At 50.3% G+C, this 18,418-nt stretch overlaps 1 protein-coding gene across 1 annotated transcript in view; it reads right to left on the reverse strand.

Moving 5' to 3' along the window:
* Window positions 1-5,791: 5,791 nt before the first annotated feature.
* LOC138526374 (GTPase KRas-like) overlaps window positions 5,792-18,418 on the reverse strand; it is a 168,117-nt gene continuing 155,490 nt past the window's right edge. The window contains exon 5 of the mRNA XM_069637045.1: window positions 5,792-6,748. Coding sequence (XP_069493146.1) covers window positions 6,635-6,748 — 114 coding nt within the window. The 3' untranslated portion in view covers window positions 5,792-6,634. The remainder of the gene's footprint in view (window positions 6,749-18,418) is intronic.

Raw genomic sequence — 18,418 nt, forward strand, 5'->3', positions numbered from 1 at the left:
TCAAGGCACCCAATCACAGGTAGGGGCGGGGGGGGGACAGACAGATTTTAATACATGGGCAGATCCTGACATGGACAGGCAAGGGCTCAGGGATAGGGCACGGGAGCCACCGGGCCCCGGACACCACGAGTTTCACAACTCTGGGAAAGTGGGGGTTGAGGGACATATGGCGCCAGCTCCACCCAGGGACAAGGGGATACACGTTTTACTCCCCTCCCCACAGGACTTACACATGGATCGATTACCTCTATATCTCGCAATATATATGGTAGGAGGCACGTAGTTCAGAGATTATCCCGATCTTGTGGTCAGACCAGGATATGGAGCCAGTGGACAGTTCCCCCCCAAAGAGTCCAAATGGAGGTGCAATGTGGAAGGACCCCGTGTTCCTTTCGGAAATGCACAAAGAAATAGTGGAATACTTTACGGTTAATGACGATGGGGAGATGGATGTGAGAACTATATTAAGGCCACGTGGAGAGGGATCCTAATTCGAGAGTGCCCGCATAAAGAGGGAAAGGGCAGGAGTTGAGTGGAGATTGAGGGAGAAGATAAGAAACCTGGACACGAAGGCCCATGACCCCTTTGGGATTCGGGAAAGGGCATACAGGAGGGGAGGGGTAAGAGGGACGAGCCGAGACTCTTGAAGAGGGTAAAGTTATTCGTAGCATGCTCTTCCTGAAACAAATGTTCTATGAAAAAGTGATAAGGAAGTCTCCCTATTGGCTGTGCGGCTGAGAGGGCAGCGCACGGATAGGTGGGTTTCGGAAATTGCCTGCTATGAGAAATTATATGCCTCAGAGGTTTCCCCCAAAGCACAATATATTGATGCCTATCTGGGGTCCATCGACCTGCCCAAACTTTCCAAAGATGAATCCTTCGTGCTGGATGCTTCCATAACGGAGGCGGCAGTCAGACAGGCAGTGGCAATGTTACCCTTGGGGAAGGCACCGGGGAAGATGGTTTCACCGCTGGGTTCTACAAAACATTTCTCCCCGCCCTGCTCCCTTTCTTAACTAAATTATTCAATAATATACTTTATACGGGTCAGGCACCGGAATCCTTCTCCCGCACCCTCCTGACAGTGATTCCTAAAGAGGGGAGAGCCCATCGGCAATGTGGGGCATATCGGCCAATTTCCTCGCTTAACACGCATGCCAAGCTGTACACCAGGGTGATAGCCACGAGACTGGAAGGGTATATGCCAAAATTGATTCACTAGGACCAAGTGGGTGGGTGATTAAAGGGTGGCAGGGGGCGGACACGATGAGGAAGACACTACATCTCATACATACATCCCAGGATAGGAGGGGGGGGGAGCCTGTCCCTTATTTCAATAGATGCCGAGAAGGCTTTTGATCGGGTGGAGTGGGGTTCTTAGGGCGGTCTTAGTTAAATTTGGTATGGGTGAAAGACTCCTCAGTTGGGTCCTGGCGGTGTACACATACCTGGTGGCCTCAGTCATGGTGAACAGGGGGGGGAGGAGGTTCTCATGGTGGTTCACGCTCAAGAGGGGAACCAGGTAGGGGTGCCCCCTTTCTTCTATGCTGTTTTCTAGGTCAATAGAGCCCCTTGCCCAGAGGATCAGGGATGACCCAGGGGTGGTGGGTGTATCAAAATGGGTGGGGAGGAATATAAGGTTGCCCTATATGCAGACCATATGCTGCTTCATTTGAGGAAACCTCTGGTCTCTCTGCCAATGGCTCTCCGACTGATTGAGCACTATGGTACCATGGCCGGGCTGAAGATTAACAGAAAAGTGGGTTCTTTTTCCCCTTGGACAGGGGGAGGGACGGGGATATTTGAAGGATTGCCCCACTTGGGTTGGAGGTTACTGTGATCACAATGAAGTACTTATGAATCTTACAAGGGAACTGGAGAGCTTATTTGAAGCCAATTTTCCCCCCCACTGAAGCTGAAAATACAGGCGGATATTGAAAAAAAATGGCAAAAGCTTACAATCTCATGGCCGAGTCATCTCAACGCACTGAAAATGTTGGTCCTCCTGAGGGTATTCAATTTATACCAAATGCTCCCGGTACACATCCCGGAGGATTCTTTTTTTTTTCTTTAGGTAAGTACTGGGGGGCTTCAAAGGTTCCTCTGGCAGAGGAAGAAGGCTAGAATCCCAAGGAGGACCCAAACATTACCAATGGAGCAGGGCAGGGTTATTCTTCCTGAGGTGAGGCTCTATTATAAGGCAACCCAGCTTAGAAATCTGATCCCCCACCTGAGGTCCCAGGTTGATCAACAATGGATAACTCACCTGAACCCGGCCACAATTGTGGAATGGCTGTGGGTACCCAGAAATAAATTGCCAGCAACCACCCCATTCTGGGAACCATATGGAATATCTGGAGATACCTGGGTACCTGGAGTTAGAGACACCATACCCAGCCCATGTAGGTTTCAGGGATGGTTTGTGGCCAGCCTAGAGGATAGGGCAGCTTTTCAGGGGACCAGGGGGGGGGGGGGGGGGGGGGGGGGGGTAGGAAGGTGACACAATCATCACGATCGTTGGCTTAGAGGAGCCCCTGGGGATAGGCAAGCTTTTGGTATTGCTGTTCTTGCAGCTAAAAGGGGGCCTCAAGGACCAGAGGGTCAGGGACAAGACAGGTAGGGGAGCTCACTTTGCTTGAGATGTTACTGGACAGGAGCACGACAATGCGAGGGTTAATATCAGCCATGTATGGGAACTTGGTTAGGGTGGGGACTACGGAGTACTTGAGAGGGCAATGGGTAAGGGACTTGGGAGTAGTTAGACGAGACCCTCTGGAATGATCTTTGGAGGGGGCCACCAAGATGTCGCTATCTTGCCAGTGTAGGCAGCAAGATGTTTCCAGATAATAGTCCTAAATGCTGGAAGGGTTGTGAAGGGAGAGCGGATTACTGGCATATGTGGTGGGCCTGTCCCAGGATACAGGATTTCTGGGACGAGGTCCTGGGATGGATAGGAGACCTAGAAAGGATACATAAGAGTTAGGAAGCAGTCGTTGGTTTTGTTTGTGATAGAGGAGGTGGACGGGGAGTACTCCATGCTTCCAAAAACGGCAGCATCATTACTGTTGGCCGCCAGGGCATGCATTGCCACCAAATGGAAAAACAAACACATGACTAGTAAGAGAGAGTGGGCCAATGTGGCCAAGAGCATTTACACGATGGAAAGAATCACAGCCGGGCTCCATGGAAGAACGGGGCAAGTGGAGACAGTGTGGTACCCCTTTATCGTCAGATACCTGAACACTGACCTACAGACTGGGTAAAGGAAGGCAGAACTGGGAAGGGGCCAAGGAATGGAGGTAAAGAGAGGTAGGTGTGCAAGAGGAGTTCCGGGGTCGATCGGATGGTGATCTTGGAGTAATGTGGGTGAGAATACTGAGGGGACCTAAAAGTGGACTGCCTACTGGATAAAGGCCTTGGATCCTGAACATTGAAGGAACAAGCTGTACCAGGGGGGTATATGGGGGTGGAGTTGGTAGGGGTTGTTCCAGTTGTTGCTTTCCTCTTTATTTGGAAGCATTAATGTTGTAGTTACCCAATTATCCTGCAAAACCAAATGTGAAAGAAACAAGGAGCAGATAAGCCTGTAGTGGCACATTTCAAGGCGCAAAATCAAACATTCATACATGTTCATCATACAAACAATTAGAAACCCGTTCCGAGGAGACCGGGACCTTTTACTTGAGCAAAAATAGATTTTCCATCTAGACTCTGAAGAAGGGCTTAAATATGTATCGAATGGAACCTTTTTTCAATTCAATTAGGCATACATCAAGAGAACCAGAGACTGACGCACATAAATCAAGCGTACTTGTGAATGTTTTGGATACTAATGTGTATACTGGATGTAATCCAACCCCTGCAATTACACCAAAAATTATTTTCCAAAACTTAGTCATCCCTGGTAGTGTTTTGCCAACCTACAGTCCTCTTTTGGTGCCCTACATCAACATATTTTATTGTGCATTTTTGCTAAAGCCCCTCCTACACACCCAACAGTCCCCCCCCACCCACCCCCTGCAACAAAGCCTGCAGCAATAGTAATTTAGGGACTGCGGAGACACACTCTTACAACTAAAATCGCTTTGAATAGCCAATGCCAGAATAACCTTATTGCTTGGTAGTCTAAGACGCTGGTCTTCAATATTTACAATATCCAGAATTATGTTCCCGCTGTATTATTTACGGCTTTTGCACATTGCCGTGATCTAGATGTGACATCACATTACCTAGCAATATGTTGTACGCCTGCGGTGTCTATAAAGCTATCCAGACACAACCAACGTACTTTTCGTGCCCAGACGCATGCGCGCATTGAATCCACTACACAAACTCTACGCTGGAGCGGTCAACAAGTAAGCTGTCCTCTTGAATCCCCTCGAAAATTCTGCTTCTAGCACAGATGCTGTAATTGCCAATGCGCAAGCTACTTATCGATTGTTGCTGCACTTGGTACCAAAGGTAGGTTGCCTAGCAACCGACACCAGAGAGCCTACGGCACACTCTTCGAAGCTAGATCATTGCAGAGAACCATTCCTACAGGCAGTGTCTAACAGTTTTGACTACATAAACTAGCGCCACTGCAACCTCTTATTTAATGTTCCACCCAAAATCAATACACGCCGAATTAATGCGATCTCAGCCAATATACCGCGAGACAGAATGCAATTTTCAGATTTGAAACAATAAGTTGAGAATCTTTATTTTACTTTGCCTTATAGAATAGCCTCTGGTCACAGCCTATCCGGTTGCGCTGGACCCCAGCAACTGCAGCACTTTCTGTACATCGCCTGGCAAAAACAGATCACCAGGTATTTAAAGAAATAGAGGACTAGAACTACGCACAGATAATCTAACCAGCCACCTGTAGAATGAGGGACACCAAGCCCACTTTCCGCCTTTGTAAGATACATCACTGCAGAGATGGCAGTTCTTTCTAACCCAGACCAAGACACAGAAGAAATAGAAGGTAGGTAGTGACCTACAGTTATCGGAGTCCAACTTTGTGCCTCTTCCTTGATCATAGCTCCTTTGTCTATACCATCCCAACATATTTTATTTGATATGCTCTCATCTAGATTCAAAGGAATCATCCATCCCCAAAGGTTTCCACAACAGCATCACAATGCTCTGGGCAACAGCTTCCTGAAGAACGTTTAGAGGAAAATACAAACATTGAAACCAGAACCTGAGTAACCCCCGAGCTGGAAACATGCAAAAGTGTCGACAGATGAAATGTGCTGTTATTGCGTTGCAGCACATATCACACTTAGTTACTAACCCCACTTGTTTATAGCCAAAATTGTCATAGTTCCTTGTGTTGCGAATTAAATTAACTTTTCAGTCATGTATTTTATAATCATGATACATCATTAATCTAGAATAAACTTTGTTTTAACAATGTTTAAAATTGTCAGCTTGATCAAAAATGGCTGGGGGGGGGAGGGGGAAAAGAAAAAAAAAAAAAAAAACACACCCTAGCCACCTGTGTGCCGCTAAAATTACCTGTGTGCTTAAGGGTGGGGTAATCTTGACTCACTTTTCTCGTGTCTTCCAATTCTTATCAGTACTTCATATTTCTAAATGTGCATTTGTTTACACCATGTGCAAGTTTGTAGCAAACCTATTTCATCAAGTAACCGCAATTAGGGGTACTGAGGCAACAGACCGAGTCAATTGTTGTCCTATCTGTGCCATCACTTTCGCCAACTGATTTTGATATTCTTTAGTGGGTACAGTTATTTGATTGCAGAAAACCAGAGCCTCACAATCAAAGCTAAGCAAGACCACACAAAGTACAGCTTTCTTTTATTGCAACAGATCTTGCGTCAACTTCTACCTTTCCCAGAATAAATGTTTCTTTTGATAATCATATCTGCATGAAAAACCAAATACACATGCTCAGTTTCTCTCACTTGGTTTTCAGTGCCACCAAAAAAATTTAAAACCACTAGAAATTAGAGAATTAAGGATCTTGTTTTATTATCGTTGGTAGAGATTCTGAGTTTCAGCCATCTCTGGTGCCTTTTGTTAGCTTGTCATTCCCTAACCACCTCGCCCACACTAACCTCATTACCCACCTACTTGTTTGATGGAGGGTGAGAAGGGAATACTTGCCATTGTAACAAAATACACCTGTAGGGTTAGCTTAATTTACAATAGGATAGTGTAGGGAAAGGGATATGATGAAGTTCTCGTTACATTCAGGGAATGAGGAGGGCCTTGGGAAAAACCCACAGACCTGTAAACACCTTCCCTTTAACCTGCCCAAAAGGAAAAGGAAGCAATAGTTCAAACGGAGGGAAGAGAGGAGACAATGCAAAGATTCAACAATTTCCAAGTTACACTTGCAAGTTACAGCAGTCTTCCATCAGTCTATTAAAACACAAGTGGCAAAATTCTTCTGGGTTACTCATTTTTTCCTCTGGCTTTGAGATTCTCTTTACTTGTTCAATTTATCACCTTGAGAGAACTAGAAGAAAAGCTTGCTTTGTCCTTTGGGGAAAATGTTGAGTTACTGAATTCCACAACTGATGCTATGAGGGGCAGAAGAAAGATTGGCTCTTGGGGGTTGGCGGGGGCAAGGTGGAAGTGGGAGGGGTTAGTCCTCCTTAGGACCCCACTCCCATATGGCTCATAGGATGACACACTTCCTCTTGCTTGATTTTTTCTTCTTTTTCCCATTGCTGGCCTTCTCTTTGTGTTTATGGATCTCTCGGACCAGTGTGTAGAAAGCATCTTCCACTCCCTTCAGGACATCCACGATGCAACAGGAAATAAAAAAATAAAGAATATCAATTAATTGCACCGACGTGGAGCTATGGTCTAGTCTCTCAAGACTGCAATGTAATTTCAGATAAGTTGGAATGGAAAAGATGCTTACCTGTAACAATAGCACTCCTGCCTTGGTCTAGAATTACTGATTGCTGGCCACTGCTGTCAGAGCAACAATACTGTAACACATAGGGCCTCATTACACGGATGGCGGAGAACCATGGCGCTATTAGCGCCATGGTTCATGCCGGTAAAATACCGGCACCACCTTGGTGGAAAGGGGAATTACCGCCCCATTCCAAGGTTGGCGGGGCGGTAATTCCCCCTTCCACCATTGCCCTTCCCCATTCCTGCCCCATAGGGCATAATGGGAATGGGGAAGGCGCTAATTCCGGTACCGCAAATTGCGGTACCGTAATTAGCTCCCTGGGTCCCTTTGCGGGTTGGTTTTTAACGCCTGCAAAAAGCAGGCGTTAAATCCCCCCCAACCCGCAAAGGGACCTTGTAGTAAGGCAGTAAGGATTTACCGGTACCAGTAAAATACCGGTACCTGTAAATTCTTACAGCCATCCGTGTAATGAGGCCCTTAGTCTCAATGTTAATGAGGAAAACTTCATACACAGGAATGTGTTTCTCACACACAAATTTCCATTTGGAGCAGCGATAAAAGGTCATAACCTACTCAGAAAGCGGCACTAGGGAGTGTCTTGAATCCAAAAACAAATTAGAGGGCTCGCACTGGCCTGTGAGGCATTTCCTGTTCACAGACCTCATCAGGCCAGTGTGGCAAGTGCAGCGTGTGTCACTTCGATTCAATAATCAATCAGCTACACTTCTATTTGGCTCCAAACTGGCGACATGGGTTTACTGTCCAATATAGCAGTCGAAAGGGGCTGGTGTCCAACGGTGCACAATGAAGTCCAACTCAATGATATGCACAAGCCAGGCCAGTATGTGATGTGTCAGCTGCATGTACAAGTGATGACATTTTAACACTGGTTACCACTTACAAGAGTGCTTCTGTACGTTCCTTACATGCATTCTGCCTTCACAGGCCTTGTTGTCCAAGTGAGTCCTGGGATAGGCAGGGCACATCAGTCCTGCTCATTTAAAGCCTACTTGTAAACATACCGAATACGGGAGGACAGAGGAGAGGAGGAGGGAGAAGATAAAGGGAAGAGGCAGGCAGGCAAGGAAAACAAGGAGAAAGAAAATCAGGACGCCTGCCTTCTGGAGCTAGGGACGGGCACTCAGAAATCCTTCATTTCCCAAACAGATGTCTCCCGGGTGAGAGATTTAATTAAAAAAATAAATACAAATAAGTCCCGTCTTCTACCCAATGCTAGCCCCAACACTATATATTGTGAAGAGCCAGGAATGAGACGCGGACAGAAAGGACTCATGGTTTTGGTTATAGACTTCTTAAAATGAAAAGGGGTTTGAAAATGCCTCAGTCCCTAATCTAGGAGTCATCTCCCTACCTCAACCAAAACTAAAGATGGATCCCTCCTAATGATCCAATAGTTGGGTGTTTTTGACAATATCTTTGGCAACATTTGCCCGAATATCTGAACAAACGTATTAAGCCTCATAGTTCTTTACAAGGTTCTGTTCTGGTTTCCTGCGTCCTATAACCAAGGGAATGCTTCCTCTCTCATGGTTTACTTGGATGTTTGCCAACTGTTCTCATTAAGCCCCGAGCTAGTCCCACATTTAGTTTAAGTGTTCCAGAAGGTTCTAGTTTCTGTAGTTCAATGACACTTCCACAAACTTTGTAACAGGTAATGGGATGCGGGAGATCACTACCAAGGTTTACTTCTCTTTGGTTGTCTTTGCCTCATTCTATGCAATGAGGGAGATTACTCCTGAGGCCTTGGTTATCGTCACACGAGTTACTGAGACGAGGGAGGTTTGGTTTTTTTCCTCTCTCCCACTCCCTCCCTCGCTCGGCAATCTTTACCACAATTACGGAGACAAGGGAGATCACTCCTGATGTCCTCAGTATTCTCCCCCAAGCTCCTACTGGGTCTACCGTGGTTCATTATCCCTTTCTTCCTGGGACCACATCACCGGCTCTTCCTGGGATGTTGGGGCTGCTCTGAGGCGTTTGCTGCATCTCTTTACCTGCTTCTCGTCACCCTGCTTCGGTTCTGCATGGCCTCCGGTATCAGCGTTAAGAGGCCAACCGGTTTACCTCGCAGAGGTCACACCACAGTTACCCGGATCTGCTCTTCTGCATTGACACGCTTCCTCTCAGTTCCAGAGGCTTCCTCAGACCTTCCAGCCATGACCTCCTGACCGAGGACTTGCTTCTCAGTCTCACATCTAAGTTTCCGGGTTTGAACTTCCCAGGCAGGTGCACCTTCGCTCTGGCTTCTAAATTTCCCTGGTTACCTTTCAGGCAGTCCCTTGTCTGTCGGTAGCTGGGTCCTCCCTAGGCACTGTCAAAGTCCCTTGTCTGTGTCAATGATGCATTCTTCAGGCATCCTTGGGGCCACCTCTTCTCAGTATTTTGGAAGTCACATGAACGAGCAGTTTGTACAACTCCTGTAATAATCTCAAAATACAAAAAGGCTCCTCAATTGATGGACACTCCCGTGCACAACCTTTGCACTGGTAAAAGACTGTCAAAACGTCTATAGTTAGTAGTGTGTACTATGTTTTGAAGAGCTAAACACTTGCAGTGAAAAGAATTCAGTTAGTCAATTCACCAACAGTTTTTATACCAATCATAGATTACATACAATAATGTTTTAATAAGGAACAAGTTACTTACCTGTAACTGTTCTCCAGCATGGGTCTGGCATGGATTCACATGCTCATGAATATTCCGTCGTCAGGCTGGGAATCCTCGGTAAAGAAAAAACTCAGTCTTTTGTTTCTGATATGACTTTCGTAGCAGTAACCAATCACTGATTTCTGCGTCATACTGACCACAGCCAATGACTGCCCTCTCCCGAAGCCCCGCCTCTGGCAGCCATCCTCAGATTTGGTAGCACGTGAAGTGGCAGTATGACCAAGTGAAGAGCCGCAGAGGGGTGGGAGGGTTTGCATGTGAATCCATGCCAGACCCATGCTGGGTAACAGTTACAGATAAGTAACTTGTTCCTTCTCCAGCATGGGGTCTGGCATGGATTCACATGCTCATGAATAAGAGAATACATAGCAGTACACACATGCACAACCACTGGAGGTGGCAACAGGCTCAACATTAAGTGTCTCTTACCTCCTCAACAGGCTCACCTTAGGCGAACAGGTTGCGCAGCACTGTTTGGCCGACCCTGGACTCCTCCCTGGAATCCCGGTCGAATTTCGTGAAGGTGTGCGTCGACCTCCACGTAGCAGCCCTGCAGATGTCCAGCAGGGGTACACCAGATAGGAACGCCGTGGTAGCTGCGAACGCTCTGGTGGAATGGGCTCTCGGACGGCCGGGCAGCAGTCGGTTTGCCAACCGATGACAGTACATGGTACAGCCGGAGAGCCATCTGGAAATGGAAGCCTTTGAGAAAGCCTTCCCCTGATTGACAGGTCCAAAGTTCACAAAAAGTTGTGACGTCTTCCGAAAGCTCTTCGTGCGGTCCACGTAGAACTTCAGCGCTCTAGCCACATCCAGCGAGTGCAAAGTCCATTCAGCCGGCGACGGGAAGAAAACGGGCAACACCAAGGGTTCGTTGAGGTGGAAGTCCGACGGCACCTTGGGCATGAAGGAGGAGTGCGTCCTGAGCACTACCCTCGTGTCGTGAAAAGTCAAGTACGGGGGCTTGCAGGAAAGGGCCTGGATCTCTCCCACTCATCGTGCGGAGGTGATGGCCACAAGGAACGCTGTTTTCCACGACAAGAACTTCAAAGAAGCTGCGTGCAGAGGCTCGAACGGAGGTCCCATGAGCTTGGTCAGCACCACGTTGAGCTCCCACGCCGGGGTCGGCGCCTTCACTGGCGGGAACGATCTGAACAGTCCCTTCATGAATTCCTTCACCAGACGATGAGACCACAAGGACGGCCGTCCCGTGGTTCTGGTGTATCGGGAGATCGCAGCAAGATGAATCTTGATGGAAGCGTGCGCTAGTCCAGCCTTGGCCAGCGTAAGTAGGTACGGCAGTACCTGCGGAGCCGTAATCCGTAGAGGGTTAATCTTCTGTGCGTGGCACCAGACAGAGAACCTCTTCCATTTGTGTCCGTAGCATTTAAGAGTTGAGGACGCCCTGGCCTTTGCAAGACCCTCTCTGCAGTCGGCCGGTATGTCGTAACCTCCAAACTCTAGCGCTGCAGGAGCCAGGCCTGCAAGTTCAGCGACTTCGGGTCGTGATGGAGGATGGCGCCTCCTTCCCTGGAGAGAAGATCCGCGTCCACTGGCAGCTTGATTGACGGGGACGCTGACAAGTCCAGAAGGTCCGGGAACCATATCTGCCTCGGCCACGCGGGTGCGAGTATCATCCTGCACCGTGACCTCTTGAGCTGGTTGATGAGCCGGATCAGCAACGGTAAAGGAGGGAACGCGTACAGGAATAGGCACTTCGAGGGGGAACGAGAAAGCATCGCCCATGCTCCTCGGCTGAGGAAACCTGCTGGCGAACCGCCGGCACTTGGAGTTCGTCGCCGTGTGCCCCAGCGTCAGAAGAGGCGGTCCACTAGGTCCTGTCATAGTTCCCACTCGTGGCAGAGCGCAGCTCTCTGCTGAGCGAGTCGGCGATGGTGTTTTTTATTCCTGCCAGATGAAACGGCACCAGGAACATCCCTTGGGCAACGGCCCAATGCCAAAGATCCTGCGCCTCCTTGGACAGGGCTGGGGATCTGGTACCTCCTTGCTTCCTGATGTAGAACATGGTGGTGTTGTCAGTGAAGATCCTCACCACCTTGCCCTTGAGGGACGGAAGGAAGGACCTGAGGGCCCAAAACACTGCACGGAGTTCTAGGACATTGATATGGAGGGATTTCTCTGTCGAAAGCCAAAGGCCTCTCGGTTGCAGATTTTCGGTGTGCACTCCCCACCCTTCCAGGGAGGCATCCGTGGTCACTGTCTTCTGGTGGCCCGGGGTCTGGAAGTCCATGCCCGCCGTCAGATGCGCGCAGGTGCCCCACCACCAGATCGCTCGTCGGAAACTCTCGTCGAGTGTGATCCTGTCCTCGAAGCTGCCCGTCGTCTGGACCCAGCAAGCATCCAGGAACTCCTGCAACAGGCGCACCCGAAGCCTGCACAGGCAGGCGAGATAAATGCAAGAAGACATCATTCCGAGGAGGGATTTGATGGACCTCACCTTGGCCGCGTCCGCAACCAGCATCCGCAGCACCCTGCCCAAGATGGCCCTCGTTCTTTCCTCAGACGGCGAGGCCAGAAGCCCCACTGTGTCCAGTTTCGCTCCCAGAAACAGTGCGTCTTGCGCGGGCACCAGGTGGGACTTGGCGTAGTTTATGGAGAATCCCAGGTCCGTGAGTAGTTGGACGGGCCTCGCCATGTGTTCCGCGGCGAGCTCCCTTGTCTTTGCTCGGATGAGCCAGTCGTCCAGGTAGGGGTAGACGTGGATCCCCTCCAGGCGCAGGCGCAGCTGCGCCGCCACCGGTGCGAGGCACTTGGTGAACACCCTGCGGGGGGGGGGACGCGCGGGCACTTCTTTAGAAACTCGAGCGCGTGACCCTGGGCCAGGGCGTCCAGCACCAAACGGTCGGTGGAGAGGACTCCCACACGCCGATGAAGTTCGCCAGCTGGCCTCCCACCGGGATGCTTCGGTGGGGACCAGACCCCACGGCCGGTTCAGTCCTGCTTTGACGAGGCTTTGCCGCCTTGTCCTCCCTGGCGACGACGGCGGGGTCTGCCCGACTTGCCTCGTCCCCTGTAGGCTTCTTGTGATGACGAACGGGCCGCTTGACGGTAGGTGGAATATCCGCCGCCGGAACCTTTGGAGGCACCCTGCTTGGTGCTCTGAAAGGGCGGCTGTCGTTGCTGGAGAACACCAAGGGCCCGGGCCGTCTGTGTCCGCCTTGATGGCTTACAGGGAATCGTCCACTGTTTTCCCAAACAGGTTGTTCCCGTCGAACGGCATGTCCAAAACTCTGGTCTGCACGTCCTGCCGGAAATCCGTTGCCTTGAGCCATCCACACCGTCTAAGGCACACGCCGTTGCCCAACTGGCGAAAACCAGTATCAGCGATGTCAGTCGCAACCGTAATGGCGTTGTCCGACGCCACTTCCCCTTCCCCTTCCTGCAAGATCTCTTGTCCGGTAGGCAGTCCAGCAGGGGGGGCGATCTTGTACCACAACTCCCTGTCATAACGTGCTACGATAGCCAAGGCGTCGCTGCCGATGAGATGACTGCGTTCCATTGTGTCCAATTTCTTTCCCTCGCCGTCCGGTGGGGGGGGGGGGGGGGGGGGGGAGTTGACATGGAGGCCGATGCCCCCCCTTTCTTCCTGGCCACCGCGGAGACGACCGAGTCTGGGGTCGGCTGTGCCCGAAGGCACAAGGGGGCCGCGTCCTGGACCCGGTACTTCTCGTACCGATCCCTTCTCGCAGGCGTTGTGGATGGGTTCTTGAGGAGGGAGCGACCCTCATCCCAGATATCGTCCAGTAGGGGTACGGCGAGGACCGTCTTCCTCTTGGTCTCGCGCTGTTGATAAAGGAAGCCTTCCTTCCTCTTCCGGGCTGAGCTGGAAAAGCTTGGATGCCCTGGTGATCATGGCATGAAACGATCCAATCTCGTCGGGCGGGGAAGCCCGGGGAGGAGGTGACGACGGAGGATCCTCGCCGTAAACCTCGTCGTCTGTACCCGTCGCGGCCGTGTCAGTCCCCGGGTCATCCCCCCCCCCCCTGTCGTGGACGGGGAGGAGGGCTGAGACAGGCGCGATGATTGAAAAGGAGGTGGAGGATGAATCCTTCTCTTAGGAGGAGGGCTCCCAGAAGGGCCCTGCTCCGGGTCCCCTGTCGGGAGCGGTTCTTCCGTCGGTGGTAACGGCAATTTCGTCCTTATCTCCGAGCATAAGGACTGTATAGCCAACAAAATGGCCACCGAGTTGTCTTGCGGCACTGGTTGAGGGGGTTCCGACGGGCAGACATGAACCTAGTCGGTACCCTCGATGTTCTCGTCGGGGTCCCTCCCGACGGGCTGGTCTTCCTCCACGCCAATGCCGTGGCTTAAGACTTCGATCAGCTTCTCTTCAGAGGTTGAGGCCGAATCCATGATGGCCTCCTGCCCCCCCCTTCTCTGGAGGTTTCACGGGGGTCCTGTCGATGGGCTTGAAAGAGGACCCTCCGCGGTGGCAGGGAGACTCTGGGCCCCGAGGTCGCCTCCACTGGTGTAGCCTCCTCAGGCTGAGCCAGGGCCGCCGCGACTGTCTCGATAGAGACCTTGGCCGGGTGGATCAAGACTTTCGTCACCTTAGGTGCGCTCACCGCCTTCTCCTTAGGAGGAGGAGGAGGGGGCTCACCGCCTCGCTCCCCCTCCGTATTGGCCTTCGAGCTCGACCGGGGCCTCTCCAGAAGCTTCGCCGGGTGCTCGGACTTCCTCTTACCCGAGCCAGAGCGTTGGCTCGTGGTTGATGGCGCCGGGGAGGCTGCGCCCTGCCTGGCAACCGAAGAGGCCGACCGTTCGGCGCACCCGGTGCCCGCGGACTCGCGTTGCTTGACCTTCTGTTGGGCCCCCGTCGCCGGGGTGCCCTCAAAGGTCTTAGAAGGGCACTCAGACTTCTTTTTCTCGCCTGACGGGCTCATCCCTTCCAGCCAGTTGGCGAGACGCATATGGCGGTCCTTTATGGTCCGCTCCGACATGTTCCCGCAAAACGCACAGTCCTTCTCCACGTGCGTCTTGTCCTCATGCAGGCAGTAGAGGCAAAGGGAGCGTTCGTCCTCCTTGAAGACATTCTGAAGCTGGCATGCAGGGCAGACCCTGAACAGCTTCCCGGGCGTCGCGCTTCCTTTCTCCTGGGCCATGTCCGAGATGGGCCTGAGAAAGTTCTGGAGTCCTCCAAAGCGTGGCTCGACGAAATCTTCACCCTTGAGGGGCGTAGAAGAATCCGACACAGATCCCACTTGATCGGATATAGAAACGGTGGAGGTTGACCGAAAAAAGAGAACATTTTCCTATGAAAAAAGCGTGAAAACACACTAAAGCTCGAGAGCAATAGCACGAGGATCCCAACACTTGAACGTGCGGTAAAAATCTGAGGATGGCTGCCAGAGGCGGGGCTTAGGGAGAGGGCAGTCATTGGCTGTGGTCAGTATGACGCAGAAATCAGTGATTGGTTACTACTACGAAAGTCAGATCAGAAACAAAACTGATACTGCGTTTTTTCTTTACCGAGGATTCCCAGCCTGATGACGGGGAATATTCATGAGCATGTGAATCCATGCCAGACCCCATGCTGGAGAAACAATGTAGTTCCAAAAATGTATATTAAAAAGGAGCTCTATGCATTTCAGGAATCATTTCCCTTCATCAGGAGCAAACACTTCACTTTTAGTCGTGTTCATTCCTCAAACTCCAATATAATCTACAAAGCAAATTCAAGACTAGGATCAGACTATTGTAATTAGATATGTATAGTATGAAATAGATGTTGCATTACAAAATAGGCACCAAGATTTTGTACATGCATCACTTTGCAAACAAATCACCTGTGTTTAAGACGTTTTTCAAGCAATGCTGTATCAGATACATTTAGTGAACTAATCTAGAGTTCAGACTAGTGGGTAAAATTACAAGGTCTGTCAAAAAAAACAAAGAAGATGAACCAGGATATGTATCACAATGTTAACTGTCTGATGTATAGACTAGCTGCCGTTTACATATAGAAATCATGAGAGCGAAGAATGCGTACCTCTCTATTGTAGCCCATGTGAGAGTAGCATTCCAATTCAAATCATTGGCAAGAAGATGTGGTGGTCAATCATTTGCGATGCCACCTTTCTCAACAACCCACAAAACATACAAAAGTATGCAGAAAATGGTATGTATCTTGAACATGTAGCCCAAATAGATTAGAATGGTAGAGAGTCCGCTCGCCTACCCCCTGGCTACAAAGAGAAGGTTAAATTCCAAACTTTGTTTATTATCGTGACCATGCGGTATTCCAAGTCTGTACAGGTCATACTCTGATGTGATAATAAAGTGTTAAAGTGTATGCTATAAAATGTGCCATACAGGCTAAGTTCATTATCTAAATAAGAAAAAAGGGGGTGGGGGAATCTGGTGTTACTCGCCTGTTGCGCACCAGTACTCCTGATATGGTTTAAGTGTTGGAATGCACGTGTTACAGCGTTGCAAGGCGTGCGTTCTGCAATTTAAACAATGTTGAATGTGGTTAACCACGTTCAGGACGGTAACTGAGTCATAAGAGTCTCTGCAGACCAAGCACACATATAGGATGGCACTTAACATCGAAATACGATTAATGATCCATCTATTCAATGTCGAACCAGGAAGAAACTTGTACGACGTATAAAGCAATTTTGAGTGGTGTGCAGTGCGTCCCTGCAGGTGCATTGACGTCATGTGTAAACAAATGTGGCAGACGCGTTCCGAGTCAACTATGGAGATGCCCGAATGTTAGTAAATGCATGACTTATACAGACAATGGTGTGTGGAGTACCCATAGGAACATGTGGATTGTACACTTGATCTCATTTAACAATCACTTCAGATACAGTATACTTCACAGAAACATGAATGTTTTGATAAGGATATTTTGGTTGTGTGACTGACGTCACCTGCAAGTAAATGGTTTGATGCAGTGCTCCATTGTACATTTGATCTCATTAAAAATGAAGAAACACCGGAAAGTGTATCATTCGCCAAAAGAATGAAAGGTGGAAAACATCCTTGCTTTTAAATGCTATAAATGAATAAGGAACAAGTTACTTATCTGTAACTGTTGTTCTCCAGCATGGGTCTGGCATAGATTCACATGCTCATGAATATTCCCCGTCATCAGGCTGGGAATCCTCGGTACAGAAAAAAATCAGTATCAGTTTCGTTTCTGATCTGTCTTTCCTAGTAGTAACCAATCACTGAACTCTGGGTCATACTGCCCACAGCCAATGACTGCCCTCTCCCTAATCCCCGCCTCCGGAAGCCATCCTCAGATTTGGTAGCACGTAAAGTGGCAGTATGACCAAGTGAAGAGGAGCAGAGGGGTAGGCGGGAGGGTTCGCATGTGCATCCATGCCAGACCCATGCTGGAGAACAGTTACAGGAAGTAACTTGTTCCTTATCCAGCATGGGGTCTGGCATGGAGTCACATGCTCATGAATATAAGATTACATAGCAGTACACATGCACAACCATGGGAGGTGGCAAAAGGCTCAACATTAAGCAATACATAAGCAACTCTTACCTCCCCACCAGGCCCTTCAGGCGAACAGGTTGCGCAGCACTGCTTGGCCGACCCTGGACTCCTCCCTGGAATCCCGATCGACGCAGTAGAATTTCGTGAAGGTGTGCGTCGACCTCCACGTAGCAGCCCTGCAGATGTCCAGCAGGGGCACACCAGACAAGAACGCCATGGTAGCAGCGATCGCTCTGGTCGAATGGGCTCTGACGGCCGGGCAGCGGTCGGTTTGCCAACCGGTGAGTGCATGATACAGCCGGAGAGCCATCTGGAAATGGAAGCCTTCGAGAGAGACTTCCCTTGATTCACAGGTCCAAAGTTCACAAAAAGCTGTGACGTCTTCCGAAAACTCTTTGTGCGGTCCTCGTAGAATTTCAGCGCTCTGGCCACATCCAGCGAGTGCAAAGTCCTCTCGGCCGGCGACGAAGGGAAGAAAACTGGTAACACCAAGGGCTCGTTGAGGTGGAAGCCCAACGGCACCTTGGGCATGAAGGAGGGGTGCGTCCTGAGCACCACCCTAGTGTCGTGAAAAGTCAAGTATGGAGGCTTGCAAGATAGGGCCTGAATCTCTCCCACGTGCCGTGCGGAGGTGATGGCCACAAGAAAAGCTGTTTTCCATGATAGGAACTTCAATGGTGCCGTATGCATAGGATCGAACGGAGTCCCCATGAGCCTAGTCAGCACCACGTTGAGCTCCCACGCTGGGGCCTTCACCGGTGGTACGAGTGGAAAAGTCCCTTCGTAAATTCCTTCACCAGGCAATGGGACCACAAGGGCACCTGTCCTGTTGTCTTGGTGTATCTGGAGAAGGCAGCCGTGAGCCTTGATGGAGGCGTGAGCTAGTCCAGCCTTGGCCAACAACAGTAGGCACGGCAGTACTTGAGGGGCCGTAATCCGCAGAGGGTTAATCTTCTGTGCCCGGCGCCAGACAGAGAACCTCTTCCATTTGTGTCCGTAACACGAGAGTTGAGGATGCCCTGGCCTTTGCAAGAACCTCTCTGCAGTCGGCCGGTATATCGTATCCCCCAAACTCTAGTGCTAAGGAGCCAGGCCCGCAAGTTCAGCGACTTCGGGTCGTGAAGAAGAATGGCGCCTCCTTCTCTGGAGAGAAGATCCGCGTCCATGGGCAGTTTGACTGGTGGGGACGCCGATAAGTCCAGAAGGTCTGGGAACCAGATCGGTCTCGGCAACGCCGGTGTGACGAGGATCATCCTGCACCGGGACCTCTTGAGCTGGTTGACGAGCCGGAGTAGCAGTGGCGGGAAAGCATAGAGGAACAGGTTGTCCCAGGGGAACGAGAAAGCATCGCCCATGCTCCTCGGTTGGGG

The sequence above is a fragment of the Ambystoma mexicanum genome, chromosome 1q (assembly GCF_040938575.1).
Source record: "Ambystoma mexicanum isolate Mex_15411 chromosome 1q, UKY_AmexF1_1, whole genome shotgun sequence".
In the NCBI taxonomy this organism is placed as follows: Eukaryota; Metazoa; Chordata; class Amphibia; order Caudata; family Ambystomatidae; genus Ambystoma; species Ambystoma mexicanum.